Source organism: Marmota monax, unplaced genomic scaffold (genome assembly GCF_021218885.2).
Source record: "Marmota monax isolate L192 unplaced genomic scaffold, Marmota_monax_Labrador192_F-V1.1 WCK01_AAM20220418_F8-fsc01396, whole genome shotgun sequence".
In the NCBI taxonomy this organism is placed as follows: domain Eukaryota; kingdom Metazoa; phylum Chordata; class Mammalia; order Rodentia; family Sciuridae; genus Marmota; species Marmota monax.
This window is the reverse complement of record NW_026692814.1, coordinates 25,063-46,354: the sequence shown is the minus strand read 5'-3', so window position 1 is coordinate 46,354 and position 21,292 is coordinate 25,063. Positions and strand designations below refer to the sequence as shown.

Sequence of the window (21,292 nt, the reverse complement as noted above, 5' to 3'; positions counted from 1 at the left end):
CATCTAAAAATCTATAAAACTTAATCAAAGGCATGAAGGAATATTGGAGAAAAAGCCAAAATTACATTCAGGCTTGTTATTCCTACAGACACCAAAGATTATTTGAAGAAGTGTTTTACAATGCTTTATTTATGTAAACAGATAAAATATTAACATTTCCCAATTTACTGGTTTTCCTTAAGTGGCTCATTATTTTTACACATTTATGTGAAATAAATATATGGATTTTATTAATCTGCTTATTTTCTGGGAACAAAAATTCCTTCCCTGAAAGAATGAATACTCTTGCTTTTTCTAAGTCAATTTGAAGAACATAAGGTTCTGTCAAAAATGTCATAAAAGCTTACTCTCTTTTCTTACCCAAGACTGGAAAACTCATTACAGGTGTCTTTTGTATGCAGTAGCTCTTAAAACTGATCACCAACTTCTGACACTTCTCTTCTCTAATCACACAGATTTTAAATATATGTCATTTCCCTGGAGAATGGGTGGTATGTGTGTGTGTTGTTTTTGTTTTCTTGGGGGGAGCAAGGAGCATCTTTCAAAATGGAAACTTGAACTAAATAATAAATGTACTTAATTTTCTCTACCACTCTAGCATCTGGGACTTGGAGTCATTAACATTTCCACACAAAGAAATGGTTTAGTAAGCGGAGGTAGATGTTTGTTGTCCCTGCCTCAGTGGTTCTCAAACGTTAGTAGGCATGTGAATCATCTGGAGAGCTTGTTCAGATACAGGAACCTAAGAACTACACTCAGAAATTCTGATTCAGCAAGGCTCAAATGATCCCCAGGAATTTGAGTGCCTAGCATGCTTCCAGGTGTTGCTACAGATTTGAGTATCATGCATGGAGAACCACTTTACTAGCTAAATCATATATTTCTAAGACAAACAGGAAACCTTGAACTTTAAAAAAAAAGAATATTTAATGTCAGTCCTCCTGGAAAACTAGAAATAAATGTTTATGCTTGATAGTGAGACCTACCTACTGAATCTCAGGTTTTGAACAACTATTTTGGTCATTCATTATGATTAGTAACAATAGTAAAAAAAAAAAATGTCTACGAGGACATCCTAAAACAAATGTAGCAACTGCCTGAAATCGTCTCAGGTGGCCCAGTCTATTAAAATTTATTATTGAAATCTTTACAATACCTTTAAATGTAATTGAAAATAAATGTAAGCCCACAATATACTTTTGGTAATTTCTGAGATCTCTTACTATCTTTTATGGACATTGTTAATATTTTTTAGTAATGACCATTTGGCCAAAGATTTTCTCTAAAGCTATGTGGATACTTACTTGTTATATTTTAAAGGCTATATAGCATTCTGCTCAGATTACAAATCACAGCTTGCAGGGTTTTTTTTTTTTTTTTTTTTCATTTTTTTGAAAAGTTTTATTGAGTGCCTGTTTTGAACCATGCACTTTTCTATTTTGTGTCATTTCTATTTTGTGTCATAAAAAAACATTTTTCCATGTTTTTTAATGCAACCATTATTCAATTCATGTAAACATATAAACGGATCTGTTAAAATTCTTCTTTATTATAAATAAAGACTTATGCTAGCATGATCAGTCTTATAAATACTATATATTCTACAGTTGATCTTTCCTTAAAATTAAATTGAGATGAGGTTACTGTTGAAAATTTTTATAAGGACTGGGGATGTGGCTCAAGTGGTAGCGTGCTCACCTGGCATGGGTGTGGCCTGGGTTTGATCCTCAGCACCACATACAAACAAAGATGTTGTGTCTGCCAATAACTAAAAAATATTTTAAAAAATTAAAAAAGAAAATTTTTATGTTTCAAATATTGAGAATTATTTTTAAAAATTATCATGAAATGTTATATTGCTCCCAGCATTATTTTCCTTAATCTCACCAACACAAGGAATTTATCATTTGTTGTTTTTTGTGCTAGATAATATAAAACATATTGTGTAATAGTATTCATGTAGCAATTAAAGTCAAATTGCTCAAGTTTGGATTCTGGTTCTACCATTTACTTTTTATGAAGAAACTTTGAATAATTCATCTTCCTGCATCTTTGATTTCTTGTCTGAAAAAATGAGCATATTAATTAGATAATTCAGGAAGAACGTTCAGCAGAGACACATAATTAATCAGGCACTTAAGAATAAGTATTAAGACAATCGATGTTTCATTTAAAATGTTACCACCCAACATTTTTACAAAAAAAGGAATATAGGAAACACTTTCTAATTTTTTTAGGAGGCCAGTATAAACTTGAAAACAAAGTTGGACAAAAACAGTGCACACATACATATAAAAGGGAAAAATAACTTTGTACCAATGCATACAGAAAAAAATTGATAAAATTCAACATCCATCCATAATAAAATGATTAAATTACTGAAAATGAAAAGGGAACCTTTGATCTGACAAAGAGAATCCTAACAGAAGCTATGGTATTTATCATACTTAATAAGGAAATATGTAATATTTTTCTTGTGATTATAGAAATAGGAAGAATGACCACTAACAACATTTCTACTGGACAGTTCAATAGTATAAGAAAATCACAAAGAATTTATAAAATTTGGAAACAAATGACATGGTTTTGTGCATTAAAATTCAAAAAGAAAATATACATAAGCTATTAGAATTAATTAGTAGTACAGTATAGTCAATTAAATTATAAAATTATAAAAACCATATGTTTTGGTATCTTTAAAAAGCACCTAGTGTTAAGAATAAATCTAGGGGCTGGGGTTGTGGCTCAAGTGGTAGCGCGCTCGCCTGGCATGTGTGAGGCACTGGGTTCCGGTCCGCAGTACCGCATAAAATTAAAATAAAGATATTGTGTGTTGAGAGCCACAACCAAGTCAAGATGGCTCCTGGCATTTTGCCAGAAGGAATGGTTTGGAGGTGACGCCATTGAGCCATTGGGATGATGGTGATTAAGTTAAGCTGTGTATAATTATTGGGATGGTGACTGATTGCTGTAACTGGATGATGCTGGATTGGGGCAAGCTGTGTATTCAGTTGTGTATGTGGATCTCTGCTGTCCGGCAGTGGGGTGGCTCCTTCTGCCTCGGGTGCCCACTACTTTTGAGTTCTGGCAGAGTTCCCGTTGAGTTCTCGTGGAGTTCCTATTGGTTCTCGAGGAGTTTCCATGGAGTTGTAGAGCATTCCGGTTGGGTTCAGGGAATAAAAGTAGTTCCTGTTTGAACCTACAAGTGGCTCATGGCCTCCAGGTCATTTTGTGCCCAGCCAGACTGTGGCAATTGTGCCCACAAAAAATTAAAAAATAAATATTAAAAAAAGAAAAAATCTAATTAAATATTTTGAAAGACTTTACATTGAAAAACCAGAAAATTTTGCTGATAAAAATTAAAGCAGACAAATAAATTTGGGGTCAGAGTATTTTAATAATGTTGAGATGTCAATTATCCCCAAATTGATCTGTAAATTCAAAGTGGTTATAATTAAAATTCAACTGGCTCATATGTTTATGAAAGTTAATGATTCTATAATTAATACAAAAATACATAGAATAAAGGTCACAACAAAGTCAAAGAACTTACATCAGTGGATATCAAAACTTACTATAAGGCTGTGATATCTAGAACAAGCATATATCAGGGATCAAGAATAGTGGATCCCTGATCAAATTCATACAGCCATTCATCAGATTTAAGATAAATATTCTACTGCAATGGATTAGGAAGAGAATAGTGATATCATTTGGATCTTAAATATTCCTCAAAGGCCATGTGTTGAAGGATTGAATTAAAGCCTGAATTCAAATTGGGAGGTGGTGGAACTTTTAAAAAGATAGGGCCTTGTGGAAGGAAGTTAAGTAATTTGTTACTTGTCATCATTAAAGGGAATATTGGAACTCTATCCCCTTTCTCTCTTCCTTAATGTTTCCTATATGGCATAGGTGAGAAGCTCTACTCTACCACATATTCCCTGTGATGATGTTTTGCTCCACTTTAGGCCAAGAGCAATAGAATCATTAGACTATAAAGTGAAGAAACCTGTGAAACTGTGAGCCAAAATCTTTCCTCTTCATTAGTTGATTATCTCAGGAATTATGTCACAGTGATAGAAAACTGACTAACAAAAAATATCTTTCCAATAAACTTTGCTGGGACAACTGAATATCTATATGGAAAGAAGCCATGTTCTCTATCTCACGTTCTTCATAAAAGGCAATTTCAGTGTAGTGAGAGCTAAAACAATACATAAATCCTCCTAAAAAATATCAAACTTTATAATCATGGAGTAGAAAAAGTGTTTAAGGCACAAAATACGTGAACCAGAAAGATGAAGATAAATAAATTACATTTTATTAAAATTGAGAACTTATAATATTGGATCATAATTTTAAAACTTATTGATGATTATTAATTTTAAAATTAAATTGATAAAAATAGGAAAATAAGTCCAAGGACATTTTCCCCAAGTTTTTGTCACTTAAAATTCAGGCCTCAACCAGAACAGGAACATAAAAGGAACTTTCACCTTGACAATTACCTGACCCTTCACCCTAATGGGTCAACTGACCCCAATACAATGAACCCCAGGAATGGCCTTCCTGTCCCACCCTAAAGGAAGCCTATATAACCCAGACCTTTGCTTCAGCTCATGCCATTTTCTGCTCTGAGAATGATCCACACCAGGGTTCTACCAATTGACTCCACAGCTAAATACTGAATAAAGAAAATCTTGCTGATCTGAGGTTTGCTTCCTGTCTCTCACTTTCATCACGTGTGCATCATTTTTCCTAACACCAGTGACCCACCACCAGCCACACCTTACCTGTCTACAGTGGCATTGTCTTCAGGAACAAATAGCAAGGATATTTGGAAGACACTTAATGAGGAAAGTGGAGAAAATATCAAAGGAAAGTGAAGGAAATGTTATCAGAATAAAAAGATCCTCGTATGTAGCAGCAGAAAATGTAGCACTGTGAAAATTTAAAAAAAAAAATAAAAATGGACCTGGGGCTGGGATTGTGGCTCAGCACTAGAGCACTCGCCTAGCATGGACGGGGACCCACATTCGATCCTCAGCATCACATAAAAATAAAGGCATTGTGTTGTGTCCATCTACACCTAAAAAATAAATATTTAAAAAAATGGTCCTAATGAATTGATGGGCCTGGTTAAGAGTATTTTTCCTAGAATGTTGAAAGTGCCAGCAGGGTTCTTTTAACCAAAGGTACAGAGAGAAGTTAACTAAAGAAGGGATTTTTCAGTTTTCAAGCAAAATGTTAAAATATAGTATCTAGGTCTTGTAGTGTTCAAATTTAAATCTATGCCAAACTATCTTAGGGTAGAGATGTTGTCCATCACCCTAACAAGGAGCCCAAGGTAGAGACAGACTTCTGTTTAAGTACTATTTATACAATAAAAAAATGGATTACAAATTGAGTCACAGGAAGCCTATAAAATTTTTAAAGGAATTGTATCAACTTAGCTGAAAGGATAGATATAGTACTAAACAAAGGAAAACTTTTGGATCTCTGAAGTATTTTGTGTGGGAGGCAGGCTGAGAAATTTCCTTAGATACAACAGAAGCTGTCTGATAAAAAGAAGGATGATTCAGAAGTAGAACAAAAGAGCCAGAAGACGGAGGCAGTGATCATGCTGAACAACTTTCAGACAGTAGGACTGAGCCCTAATCAAGAAACTGGCAAAGTGAACCTGTTTGGATTTTAATATTACTATGGTCCAGTGATGCTGTGTGCATTCTACTTACCCCATTTTTGGAAGAACTGTCCTATCTATGGTGGCTATGCCACATCTGTCAATTTTAAAATTTACAAATGGTAGAGTTTCTCTTTTTATTTTCAATGTCTAATTTTATTGTGTTGTGATAAGAGAGTACTCTATTTATTCTTCCCCTCATTTTTCCCCTCTCCATTCCTCTCCTCATTATTTTGTAATTCAAGGTTGTCTTTGTGAGATAAGATAGTCTTTTTTCTGGGGTGGTGGTGAATGTTCCATAGGCAACCATATGGAAAGAAGCACTGCTTCATATCAATTACAGTTGTCACTTGGTGTCTATGGCAGGTTAGTTTCAGGATTCCCTTTGGATACTAAAATTCATGGATGCTAATGTCTCTTGTACAAAATGGCACAGTATTTGCATATAAACTGTGAATATCTTCTCTATATGTTTGAATGATCTCTGGATTACATATAATCCCTAGTACAATATAAATAGTTGTAATAGTATAAGTATTATATAAATAGCTTATACCATGTAAATAGCTGTTATACTCTATTGTTTGGGAATAATGATATGGAAAAATGCCTCTATATATTCAATGTAGATGCAATTTTTGGGGGGAAGAGGAATATTTTCTGTCTACACTAGGTCAAATCTCCAGATGTGGAACCCATGGGTACAAAAGACCAACTAGATGTTTTCTCACTAAATATACTCTATGAAAAATTATAAATCTATTATGACAAATTATATAAAATTTTATATTCTACTTTGTTTCTTCTATAGCTTTAAAAAACTTAGGAACTTATTGAATTTATTCTCTTGTCCTTTTTTCATTATGAGTGTTGATATTTTTGATTTGTGACTCACCTCTGCCATATCTTCATTGTAAATTTCATCAATTAGCATTATAAAGTGCTCTTCTACTATGATATGAATTAATCTGTCTAACAATAGAGGTATGGTGCCTTTAACTTTTGTTATTTCATCTGCTTGATGTATATTTGATCATTCCTTAATTTTACATCTTGTTGAATCACTTTGTTTTAGATTTGTCTCTCTTAAAAAGTAGAACTGTATTTTGTTTTGTGATTCTAATATAAAGTTTTTTTATTTCAAATAGATAAGTTTTTTAAAAAAAATATCACTTATTTATATATGTCCAGCCACTATAGAAGGAGGTGGTAAGAGAAATAAAAACTTGGGAATGTAACTTGCTTATCAGTGACTCTTAGGGTAAATCTAGATTTGAGGATATTAAAGAATATTTGAAAGAAGAGGAAGTAGAGACAGTGGGTAGGAAACTATTTTTACCAATTTGGAAGTCAGAGATTGAGTAAAAAGGAGGGATGAAATGTTTCACAGAACTAACATGGGCCTGTATTTGGATCAGCTATGATTTTTTGAAAGGTAAAGAAGCAACTTGAGATGGTAGAAAGTGTATACTATTTGGAATCAAACAAAATTGCTTTCAACTTTGACTACCACATATCAACTGCCAAAACTCAGGTGTAAAAGTGAAGACTTAAGAATTACACAGCAAATACCAGTTAACATTCTTTCTCTATCCTCCTCCTTGTTCAAAGATATCTGTGTTTCCATTATGATATTATCCATCTGTGGAATAAAATGAGACATGTATCTTTACTCATATTTGAAAGACTCATACATGTGTATACACAGTAAACTCTGATTCTGTTCTTTTTTTCTTTTCAGGGTTGGATGTTATATCCACATTAGCTGTAGCATATTAATTAGGCTAAATTAAAATGAGTCCTATTTTCACTATGTTTTTTTTTTTTTCAAACACCTTGCAAAATGTGCTACAAGCTAAAAATAACAGGTCACACTTGCATGTTCCATCAGGAGGCTGTAACAGTTTGAGTGCTGCCACACGATGGAAATGGTGAGCAGCAGTCTGCAGCACATGCAGCACTCTCTCAGACCTTCGTTTGGTGCCTCCAGCATTTTGCTTTCTGTGTTTCTGTAAATATGTCTTCGTATTAAATAATTTTACCATGGGTTTCTTTTGAAGCTTGTTCGGCCTTATTTCATCCACTAATTTAAAACTGAGAGGGATACTTTTAGTGAGTATTGGATTGGTTCTGGGTGCCAGGAATGTGCTGTGTTTTATAAACTTTATATAACATTTAAAATATATAAACATATAAACTATATATATATATATATATATATATATATATATATATATATATATATATATATATATATATATATACACATATACATATAAAATAGGAAAATTTTGAAATTTGAAGTTAGTCTTGTTATATTACTATGAACATGCTACGTAAGTGAGAAAGTGCTTCTCTTAAAACTTATTCTAGGCCTGGGGTGTAGTTTTGTTTTCCATTTTTTAATTGGTGCATTATAGTTGCACATAATGGTGGGCTTCATTGTTACACATTTGTACATGCACATAATATAACAATATAATTAACCAATGCTACTCCATATAACAATATATTTTACCAATATTACTCTGCAGTATTTCCCTTTTTCCTTCCTTTCTCCCTGTGAGGATGTAGTTTAGTGGTAGAATGCTTGAGTAGCATGTGTGAGGTCCTGGTTTCAATCCCTAGCATAATGAAAACAACAACAATTAAACTGAGTGTAAGGATTCATGAACTTGAACAGGGAAAATTACATCTTTATTTCTTATTAAAATTTATTTAAACTTAATGATTCTTTATGAATTTGGCAAAAAAACCCACATTAGTATTAGTACCTGTAACTTTGTTACCAGTATAAAAGTACAATCTTTTTATCCCATTAGACTTAGATATCTCAAAATACTGTTAATAATTAATATTTTTAAAATTTTAAAATTTATTTTAATTAGTTATACATGACAGTAGAATGCATTTATGCGCTTTTATATATCACACATACATGGGATATAATTTCTCATTTTTCTGAGTGTACATGTTGCAGAATCATATTGGTCATGTATTCACATATATGCATATAGTAACAATGTTTGTTTCATTCTGCTGTCGCTGTCTTTCCTATCCCCACATCCCTTCCCCTTCCCTCCCATCACATCCCTCTACCTAATTTAAGGTAATGCTATTCTTCTCTAGTCCCCCCCGACCCCTTATTGTGAATTAGCATCCTTATATTAGAGAAAACATTTAGCCTTTGGTTTTGTGGGAATGGCTTATTTTGCTTAACATGATATTCTCCAACTAAAACCACTTATTGGCAAATGCCATAATTCCACTATTCTTTAAAGCTGAGTAATATTCCATTGAGTATATATACTACAATTTCTTTATCCATTCATGTATTGAGGGACGCCTAGCTTGGTTCCATAATCTAGCTATTGTGAATTGAGCTGCTATACACATTGATGTGGCTGCACAATTATAGTATGCTGATTTTAAGTCCTTTGGGTATAAACCTAGGGGTGGGATAGCTGGGTCAAATGGTGGTTTCATTCCCAATTTTCTGAGAAATCTCCATACTGCTTTCCATAGTGGTTGCACCAATTTGTAGTCTCACCAGCAATGTATGAATGTACCTTTTCACCATATCCTCGACAACATTTGTTGTTGCCTCTATTCTTGATAATTGCCATTCTGACAGGAATGAGGTGAAATTTTAGAGTAGTTTTGATTTGCATTTCTCTAATTGCTAGAGATGTTGAACATTTTTATATATTTGTTGATCAATTGTATTTTTTCTGTATTAACTCAAAATTTTAGCAGTTATTAGACTTGCTGCTGATAGGTATAAAGCTGGATAGCTGTCAGGCAACTTTGCTAGTGATTTCAGAATGATAAGATACCACATTGGTGGTGACTGAGATATTTGCATTATTTTATAGTATTCTGCAATGAGTATTATTTATTGATCAATATGTGAACAGAAGTACACTTTTGTTTGTTGGACTAATATAAAAATAGCAAAATAGACAGCCATAAAAAGGAATGAATTCTGATATGTGCTGCAATATGAATGAACCTTCAAGATGTCAAACAAAGTAAAATGAATGAGCCAGAAAACAACAATAACAACGAATATATAATTCTGTTTATGTGAAATATCTAGGATAAGCATATTCATAGTCACAGAAAGTAGATTACATGTTACTGTGGGCAAGAGGGAGGAGGGAATGAGTAACTATGATGTAATGGGTACAGAATTTTTGTTTGGGTGATGAAAAATTCTGGAAGTATATAGTGATGACCATGGCACAATATTGTAAATGTAATTAAAGCTTCTAGATTATACCCTTAAAAATGTTTAAAATGGTGACTTAATGTTGATGTATTTTACCTTAAAATAATACAAAGTTAAAAAAAAACACAGTACAGAGTTTAAAAAGAAGTTTGCCCAATGATATAGTTTAAATGGGAATTCCTAAATTTTTGTTAAGGTGGTATAGGCTTGTGTAATTGATTCCTGGGTCATAGTGTGCCAGTCCAATTCCAACACTTTGATGGTGAAGAAAATTGTTGAAAGGGACATTGTACTTTTGTTAACGGATGAAACACAGATCTTATATGGGTTATCTAAAATGTTGGAAGTTTTATAGGTAACAGAGGTTTATTTAATTATTTATTTTTAGATTCCTTTTTTGGATATTGTTTTTGATATAAAGTTGACATTGTTTATGAAAATTGATAATGTACCCAGTTTATTAATTAATCAGGATGGATTGTTGTTATACTTCCCCTTTGTACACTCAAATTTTCAGTAAAAAATCATGAAATTAAATTCATCATAATACTCAGAAAGGAAGTACAAGTAGAGAAATGTGCTTTTACTTGACTTTGAATATGTATTCATGTCAAATAATAAAAAAGGAAAAGGTAAGGAATGATATAGAAAGTACATTTTTTTGGCAAAAAAGGAAAAACTTGTGCATACAGGTTGATCTACTGTAGTAATGAAAAATAAAATCTCAGTTTAATAAATATTCAAAAATAACAATTATAAAACAATACAATTCAATTTAAAAGATATTATTTAGTAAAATTTATTCAATGAAAATACTTATTTCACATATGAATTTGTACTTAAAAACACTTAAGTTACACCTCACTAATTTAAGTTTCAACCACAAATGAAAACTCCAAATGACAGCAGAGAATGAAATTGAAGTCAAATTCTGCTTTTGCCCTTGTCTTTTTTTTTAAGAGAGAGAGAGAGGAGAGAGAGAATTTTTAATATTTATTTTTTAGTTTTTGGCAGACACAACATCTTTGTCTGTATGTGGTGCTGAGTATTGAAACTGGGCCACATGCATGCCAGGCGAGCACGCTACTGCTTGAGCCACATCCCCAGCCCTTTGCCCTTGTCTTTAAGTCAATATACCATCTATGTTTATTTAGACTCTAATTTTTCAAAGTAAGAAGGTGGTACTATGGGGTTTAGAGAAATGAACTCAGTTCTGAAATGAACTAGAGATTCCAAATCATTTCAGACTTACTCTAAATCAATGCCAGTAGCTGGTAGCTGAGTTTAAAATGTCCAGGGTTACTATTTAGCAGGGAATTGTTTGAATTAACTTCCAAATAGTATATAATGTTTACTAAAGTTTAAGTAGTAACAATGTACTAATTTGAAGCTTACAGATATTATTAAAACTCAATAGTAGCATTAAAAACAGAGAGTTTCCAAATTAATAAGCTTTTATGCCACCACAAGGCCATAGAAAAAGGACAAACTAATTCCAAAACCAGTAGAAGAAAGAAAATAATTAAGAACAGAGCTACAATTAATTAAATTGAGAATAATAAAACAATACAAAACAATGCAATGAAGAATTGCTTTTAAAAAAAGATAAATAAGACTGCTAAACCCTTAGCCAAACTGACTAAAAGAAACAGAGAGAAGACACAAATTAACAAGATTAGAGATGAAAAGACCCTCCCGAAACCTAGAGAATTATCAGAACTTATTTTGAAAATTTATACTCCAATAAACTAGAAAGCCTAGAAGACATTGACAAATTTCTAGACACATATAACCTGCCCAAATTGAATCAGGAAGATATAAAAAGCCCAAACAGATCAATATTAAGTAATGAAATTGAAACAGCAATTAAAAGCCTTCCTGAAACCAAAAGCCCAGGACCTGATGGATTTTCAGCTGATTTCAACCAGACCTTTACAGAAGAACGAACACCGTCTTTCTTAAATTATTCCATGAAATTGCAAGGGAGGGTACACTCCCAAATACATTCTATGGAGCCAGTACAATCCTGATACTAAAACCAGACAAAGATGCATCAATTTAAGAAAATTACAGATCAATATTCCTGATGAACATAGACGCAAAGGTCCTTAATTAAATATTAGCACACTGCATTACAAAACACATCAAAAAGATAATACACCACCATCAAGTAGGTTTCATTCCAAGGAAGCAAGGTTGGTTCAACATATGAAAATCAATAATGTAATTTGTCACTGTTAAGGACTACCAGTATTAAGGACAAGAATCACATGATCACCTCAACAGATGCAGAAAAGGCCTTGGATATAATCTAACATCTATTCATATTAAAAATACTGGAGAATCTAGGGATTGAAGGAACTTATTTCAATATTGTAAAGGCCATTTACGACACACACAAAGTTAATGTCATAATGCATAAAGAAAAACTGAAATTGTTTCCTCTAGATTCAGGAACAAGACAAGCTATTCACTCTCACCAATTCTGCTCAATATATTCTTTGAAACACTAGCCAGTGTAACAGGCAAGAAAAGGAAATCAAAGGGATGCAAATAGGAAAATAAGAGGTCAAGATATCCTTGTGTACCTATTACATTATCCAGTTTCTAGAAGACACTCAAAACTCCACAGAAGACTTCTAGAGCTTATAAATGAGTTAAAATGTAGCAGTATATAAGATTAATACCCACAAATCAATAGCTTTCTATACTCCAAAAGTGATTCAGGTGAGGAAGAAATCCAGAAAACCACTTCATTCACAATAACTCAAAAACAAAACAGAAACAAAGCAAAACAAAAAGCTTGGATATTAATCTAACCAAGGAGGGAAAAAAAGTCATATAATAATATTTATATAATAGTGAAGAAAGAAACTGAGGAAGACCTATAAATATTGAAAGACATCCCATGTTCTTGGATAGGCAGGATTAATATTGTCAAAATGGCTATACTATCAAAAGCAATATATAAATTCTATGCAATCCTTATCAAAATACCAATAACATTCTTCACAGAATTAGAAAAAAACATTTTTAGAATTTGTTTGGCGGAATAAGAAAACAAGAGTAGCCAGAGCATTTTTTTAAATATTTATTTAGTTGTAGATGAACACACAGCATCTTTATTTAATGTGGTGCTGAGGATTGAACCCAGTGCCTGACACATGCTAGGCAAGCACTTTACCACTAAGCTACAGCTCCAGCCCCTAGCCAAAGCAATATTAAGGAAGAAAAGTGAATCAGGAGGTATCATAATACCTGATCTGAAATTGTAGTAATGAAAACAGCATGGTATTAGCATTACTATAGACATGAAGACCAACGGAACAGAATAGAAGACACCCAGACAAATCCACATACTTAAAAATCATCTGATACTTAATAAAATTGCCAAAAATATATTTGGGAGAAAAGACAGCCTTTTAAACAAACAATGCTGGGAATACTGGATAACTATATGTAGGAAAATACAAAAAGATCCCTATCTCTCATCCTGTACTCAAATAAAAATGGATCAAATATTTAGGAATTAGACCAGAAACCTTGTAACTTCTATAAGAAAACATAGGGTCAAAATTCCATCATATTGATGCTTGCACCTACTTCCTCAACAAGACTCCAAGAGTAGATAAGTGGGGCACCATCATACTAAAAAGCTTCTGCCCAGGAAAAGAAATAATTAAGAGGGTGAAGAAAGAGCCTATAGAATCGGAGAAAATCATGGCCATTTACTCCTCTCATAGGGGATTAACATTCAGAAGTTATAAAGAACTCAAAAAACCAAGTAACCCAATCAAAAAGTGGGAAAAAGAACTAAATAGAAACTTCTCAAAACAAAAACAAAAAACAAACAAACAAAACAAAACACAAATGGTCAACAAATATATATGAAAAAAAAATTCAACACCTCTAACAGGAAAATGCAAATCAAAAACTACTCTAGAGATTTCTTCTTATTCTAGTCAGAATGGCAAGGATGAAGAATACAAACAACAATAAATGCTGGTGAGGTTCTGAGGAGAAATGTACACTTGTCCACTGTTGATGGAACTGCAGGCTGCGTGGGCTTTCTCTCATCCAGGGAGGAGGTGCATGGAACAAGGAGAGTGTGGCTGTGAAGTCACTAATCAAGACCTCCTGAGACCAAGCAGGAAGCAGGTCTAATTTTATAGCACAGTTACCATGTATATATACTCAGGCAGTAGCTAGAAAGATTATAGTCAGCCACCAATACAATTTCTTGCTAACTGTCCTTGTCCTTGACCAAATGAGGAGTGGGCTGTGGAACAAGTGCAGGGACTGCAACACATGGCCTCACGCCCAAGGCTGTGCCTATGGGGTGAGCGGCCTGATGCTCATGCGCCTAGCAAAGGGGAATGGCCTGCCACTCAGACGCCCTTAACATATGCCCTGTATGTAGTACTCCATGCACTGTTCCCACAGCAGACTAGTATAGCTACTCTGGAAACAGTATGAAGATTCCTCAAAAAATTAGAGATGGAACCACCCATGACCTATCTATCACAGTCCTTGTTATTTTTCCAAAAGATCTAAAATCAGCATAGTATAGCTATATAGCCACCTCCATGTTTATAGTAGCACAATTCATAATAACTAAATTATGAAATAAACCCAGGTGCCCATCAATAGATAAATGGAATAAGAAGTTGTCACACACACACACACACACACACACACAAACACAAACACACACACACAATGGAGTTGTACTAAGCAATAAAGAAGAATGAAGTTATGGCATTTGCCGGTAAATGCATGGAAAAAGAGAATATTGCGCTAAGTGAAATAAGCCACACTCATAAACTCAAAGGTCAAATATTTTCTCTCATGTGTAGAAACCAGAGTAAACTAAAGGAAAGAGGGAGGGCAGGATAGAATATCATAAAGATAAAGGGCAGAGCAGTACTGTAGAAGAAGGAGAGAGAGAGAGACAAGAGTGGAGGAATGGGAAAGGGGAGGCAATGCAGTATGAATTCTTAAAAAAATCATGTTTAGTGTATATGAACTCAAATACTATGTATAATTATATGCTCTAATAAAAAATTTTAATAAATGAATAAAACTCAATAGAAGTTGAAGCAAATTGGCCCAACAAGAAACATGTGTGCGTGTGTGCATGCGTGTATGTGTGCATGCACTGGCACTCCTAGGTGTGGAGGAGTATTTTGTTACTGACATCTTTGTCATTGTGTGGATATAAGACATAGTAGACTGACTCCAGCTGGTTTTGTTATCATTTTAAAATGCATTCCCTCATTGCCCACACCTGAGCAAACTTACTCCCGTGGCCTTATCCTTGGTACTCCACTGGTACAAGTTGTGTTCTTACACTATTACTTTAAAAAGTTTCCTGTATTTTAAAAATAAACTCATGAGCAGATGGAGGACCACCAGACATTGATATCATTATTTTTAGAGAGACTTAGAAGCATGTGCAGCAGTAGCTGAAATTCATTCAGGGCACTGCTTCTAAACTACTGTAAATAATATAACCCAATTTTAACTCCCACTTAAACCATAAACAATTTTAAACTTTAAACAAATTATAAAACTACTTTTATTTGGTGTACCTATTTTAATTTTTAAAATATCTTACTTAAAGATAATGTTTAAATTTAACTATTCTAAGAAGATACTTAAAATATTCTGCAGTTTTATTTGGCATTGAAATTTCTTATTCAATGTAGATAAAACCATGTGAAAATTTAGTCCAAAAGTGAATTGAATAAATATTTTATTTTTAGCTCTATTTTATATTTTATAGACCTAATTAAATTGAAATGTCAAAGAAAGTTTGATGAAATTTTGCATTTTAGAATTTCACTTGTATTAACAAATAGGTAAAGACATGCAAATGCCTCGTTGTAGTGTGGAAAATTCTTTTGAATAGAAACATGAAGCCAGACAAATTGAAAGATTACCTCAGGTCTGTTTATTTTTAAAACACACAAAAATGGAGATATATATAAACTTTTTTATTTTTTAAATTTTTTTTGGTGTGTGTGTGTGTGTGTGTGTGTGTGTGAAGATCACTCAAACTGAAAAAACTGGAACACTGAAAATCATAGATTTGCTAATTCATTGAAATCATTTATCTACTTCCCTTTTTGCAGTACTAGAGATGGAAGCCAGGGCTTCAAGCATGCTAGGCCAGCACTCAACCACTTAGCCACACCCAGCTCTCATTGCAACCTTCTCTTAGCACACACATATTGTTCCAGATCTCTCAATAAAAAAGCCTGACTTGGAGGTACTTTAGTGAAGCTGCCTACCCTGGGTATGGGGAGACGGATTATCAGTAATAACTGAATACCAATTGGTAGCTGTTCAGTTGTTAAAGATGAGATATATCCTGGTGTAGGCCATTTTCTTTAAACATTTGGAAATGGATCATTCAGGAACAGCAACCTTAACATTTCTTTTCTGTGTACAACTGGATGAAATTGTAGCCATCTCTCAATGTGCACTTTTCTTTTTGCCTTGCTCATGTTGATGCTATCAGAGAATTATAATTTAAAAAAATGAAGTCTATTGATGTTTTGGAAATGGTAAGTTTTTTTTTTTTTTTTCTAAATAAAGGTTGAAAAGGAAAGCTTCACACTTCTAGGAGGAAGTTCCACGATGTTTGAAAAGACAATTGATTTTAAATAGTGAGGAAGGAAGCTCCCACATTCTTGTCACTCACTGCATTTTATACAAGGCTGCTATGGCAATGCAGATGTTTCCCACAGCACTGGAAGTCAACTAAAGGCTAGCATAAGAAGGGCTCTGTATGAATGAATTAAGAAAAAGATTTTGTCAAGAAATAAGGATATAACATTAAGTGCCTATCTGTGATATAGTCTGGCTTTCAGAAGTTTAGTATTTTAATGAAAGTTTAGTATTTTAATAAACATACTCCAAAGTTTTGAAAACTTTGGAACAGAGATCTTTCAATAGTTCAGGCTTATCTGACTGATATTTGTAACTATACATAAGAATACAAAATCTTTTATTTGTGAGTTTTAAAAAAAATTTCAAACTGTTTAGTTAAATTTTCTTTTTGACTGAAATGGCTAATCAAGACTTTCAAATTACTATCTCTTAAATTTCTTTTTCAGCTTTATTAAGGTAGAATTGTCAAATAAAAGTTGTTTGTATTTATGCTATATAACATTATATTTTGAGACATAAATACATACTTTGTGAGATGATTAAATGAAGCTAATAAACATTTATCACTTCACATACTTTTGTGATTATACTATTTAATATCTACTCTCTTGGTAACTTTTACTTATGCAATACATTTTCATTTACTATAGTCAAGGCCTATTTAATAGATCTCCAGAATGTATTCATCTTGCCTAACTGAAACTTTGTATCCTTGGACCAGCAACTTCCCATTTGTGCCTATCCACACTCAGGCCCTGGCTACTGCTATTCTACTATCTGCTTTTGTGAATTTTACTTTTTTTATGTTCATATAAATGAGATCATATAGTATTTATCTGGTATATATCACTTAGCATAATGTCATTTAGGTTCAGCCTTGATGTTGTCCCAAATGATAGGACTTTCTGATTTTAAAGGACTGAATAATATTTGTATATGTATAAATATATTATATACTATTTATATACACACACACCAAATTTTCTTTATCCATTGATGGGTCCTTTGGTTGATTCTTGGCTACTGGGAGTAGTTAAAAATCCTGCAGTCATCATTATGGATGCTACTGAAAAATTAAAATCTTTCTGATTAAATTAGAAGATGTTCTCTTATTTTCTGTGTCATGCAGTATGCATTATTTGACTTCTTGATAATGAGCATCTTTTATCTTTATATCCAGAAAGAACTGCATTTCGTTAAAACAATGAGTATTTTGGCTTATATTTGTAATTTGGCTTATATTTGTAATGGAGACTAATGTAATCAAATGAATCAACACTTGTTCATTGCTTTACATGTTATTAAGTCAAGAACAGTCTTCTGAGGGAATTTTTTATTGATTTTTGTTACTTTTTAATTTTTTGTACTTTTTTATTGTTTTTTTTGTTACTTTTAAAAAATTGTTCTTTTATTACTTCCCCAGAACTCTTATCAAATTTGTGAATTGCTAACTGATGCAAGCAACTGAGGGAGGACTACAAAATCCTTTCCATTTCATTATGCTAATATTAATGTGAGATTATCCATTTCTTTCCCCTTAAGAACAGCTGACCAATTGAAGGAGCAGGCAGCATATGGACAGTATGCTTTGTAGGAGACTTTTTTTTTCATTTAAAATATGCCACAGATAACTCATACAAGGCAAATAAATAAATTTAATACTTTTTAAAGAGGCTACATGACAAAGAAAATGAATAAAGAATGTTTTATTCTGGATAGTCATCCAGCTTTGCTTTCTTCTGTTTACTTATGTGGCCTCATCACGGAGCTGCTTGCTTGCCTGGCAGACTCTTTGGATCTGGAACACCAACACCTTCAGAGATTCCTTGACATCCTTGTTACAGAGTGTATAGATGAGAGGAATGAGAAGTGGGGTGATGAATGAGTAGAAAATAGCCACAATATTATTGATGTTTGACTCATATTTTACTGCTGGGCGGACATATATGAAGATGAGGGTACCAAAGTAGATGGTTACTATGGAGAGGTGGGCTGTGAAGGTAGAGAAGGCTTTGTGTTGGGCTGCAGCTGAGGCCATAGCTAATATTGTGGCCAGGATTTGGGCATAGGAAGCCATGGTAAAGTTCAGGGCTCCTAGGACAATGACAATGCTAAAAGCATAGCCCACTGCTTGAATGACATATGTGTCTGTGAAGGAAAGGCGGAAAATCTGATCTGCATCACAGAAGAAGTGGTTGATCTGGTTTGGTTTGCAAAAAGAGATTTGTGCAAGGAGGAAGGAGGGGAACATGAGACAGAGGAATCCCACAAACCAGCAGATCCCAGCCAGGGTCACATACGTTTGGGGACTGAACAACAGTGCATAGTGGAGTGGGCGACAAATGGCAGCATAGCAGTCAAAGGCAATGGTGGTGAGGATGAAGAGCTCAGTGGCAGCCAAGGAGAAGAAGAAGTAATACTGAGTAATGCAGCTGGGAACTGAGATGACCACTTGGACACTTAGAAAGTTGGCTAGCATCTTGGGCACAGTGACTGTGGTGTACCAGAGTTCTACTAAGGAGAGGTTGCAGATGAAGAAGTACATGGGAGTGTGGAGGCGCCCATCCAGGGCCACAAGGAGCACAATGAGCGCATTGCCTACTAAGGACAAGAGGTAGATCAGGAGGAAGAGGGAGAAGAAGAGCACCTGGAGATGTGGGGAGTTGGAAAATCTCAGGAAAACAAATTCAGTCACCAATGTGCAGTTGACTTTCTCCATTTAGCCAGTTGAGTCAACTGGACAAGGAAAGGGGAGGGGGTTGTTTGAAGATCTTAGATGTCCTGGGTTATGTGGTTATCTAGTTATCTCTGGTCAACCACTATGGATGCTCAGTCTCTCAATATTTCCTTCTGCTTACTCCTTGGCTATCTCTCACTTTCTAAACAGTGAAGAGTACTATATTTCTTAAAAAGTAGAATACTGAATATTCAAGGCCATCTTTATCCCCTAATTGAAATAGATATGGCACATTTCCCAGGAGTTCCCATAATTCCCAAGAATTAGAGGAGAAGGCTCTGAATCTATGGATCTTTCTAGACTGAGCATGTGACATGTCTTACTTCCACATATAGATTAAATCATATGTTGATATGTTGATGCCAACTTCTTTGGCATAAAATCCCCAGCAATTTATGAATTAGCCTGATATCTCTACATATTGCTTACTGTATACCCTTGTGCCCTCTATGACCCTAAGATTCTTTCACCATCAAGATTGTAGAGGATGTGGAATCTCCCTGTTCTGTTATTCTCCTGTTCTGTCAATGGCCATTGGATCTCCTGAGGTAAAGATGGAGAGTGTGTCTGCCCTTTGTACAGGTTTCAATATGGATGGAATAGAGGCCTTTCAGAGAGACTTCTGGATTTGTATCTCTCAGGCAGAATAGGAAGGACCTTGCTTAGTTAAAGGTAAGAAGAGGAACATGTTTCAAGAGGAGAGGGTAAATTCAGGCTGGAATTCTCAGGTGGGAATTTGGGGATGGATTAGGGTCTTTAAAGGGAAAACAACTATTATTGATATGAGAGCAAACTCAAAGAGACGAGAAATGCATACTTAGAGGAAACAGGCTTTCTGGGTTAACATTAACATTGGGAAGGATGGAGATAATAGTGTTGACACTCTAAAGTAGGAGTTTTACCCAGATTTCCAATTCTTGATTTTCTTTCTTTGAAGTGCCTCTAAAAATGGAAACATCAAAAGTATTTATCATTAGGAGTTAGGCTTATATGCTACACATCGAAAATCATGGGTAATTGTTCTGACACAATGTAAAGAGAAAAAGTGATACAATGCAAAACCCAATATCTGATATATATTCTCAAGGTGTCAGATTATTGTAAGATTACCAGTCACTTTAAATGTAGGTTTCTGTATCCATATATCTTATAATAAAGACATTTTTATATCATCAGAGACTATTTTAATTAAACTATTTATTTTGATGTCAGAGATTTGTTGTTAACAGAGAAAACACTAGAGAAATTATCAAGTGTTAAAAAACAAGTATCACCTGAAATTTTCATATTCAGTGACTGGCAATGTTTATATTTGGAGTGTTTATTTACAGGCTACTTAATTTGAATACATGCATTTAAACATGCTTATATCCACACAGAAATGCACACTTGAAGCCATAAAAAGACATTACCTTAATTGCTCATTTTCTTTCAATTCTCCTTTCACCAATTTGGTGAGCACTTCAGCCAGTTTCCCTTGTTTAGTAGTCCTTTGTAGACCCTGCAAATCTGGCCTCACCCTGTATGTCCATAAAAATGTAACTTTAGGTTTACTAGTGGGATTTTTTCTCGTTTTCCCAAAGCTCATTCTAAATTCACATTTCCTGAGCAATCTGCCCTCTCCTGGCATTGGTTGCTAAGTGTTAGGTTAGTTGAAACAAAACTCCAGACCCCAGCCTCCACCTTCTCCAGACCCCAAGTGTTTAAGAGGGGAATTGAGAGGAGAGAAGTTGGTTATGCTTATGAGGAAGGCAAAGTTTGTGAAGACAGGCTATCCCTTCTTCTGCCCTTCCAAAGGGGTAAGAGAATTAATTTTCAATTTTTCTTTCCAGCCAGAGAAAAGGGGAGTCTGTGGAGAGAGGAGGCCTGATTTCTGGTTTCTTACCTGGATTCAGCCACTGGGCTTTCTTACCAGCAGTATCTAACAAGAAAGGAGCCATATGGGAGATGATTTCATGGGACCTTA

The 21,292-nt window shown here is 34.1% G+C and overlaps 1 protein-coding gene across 1 annotated transcript; it reads right to left on the bottom strand.

Moving 5' to 3' along the window:
- Window positions 1–18,336: 18,336 nt before the first annotated feature.
- Window positions 18,337–19,308, bottom strand: LOC124095305 (olfactory receptor 5AR1-like). The gene has a single exon (XM_046448457.1). It carries the CDS (start codon window positions 19,306–19,308, stop codon window positions 18,337–18,339), a length of 972 nt encoding a protein of 323 aa, XP_046304413.1.
- Between the last annotated feature and the right edge of the window lie 1,984 nt (window positions 19,309–21,292).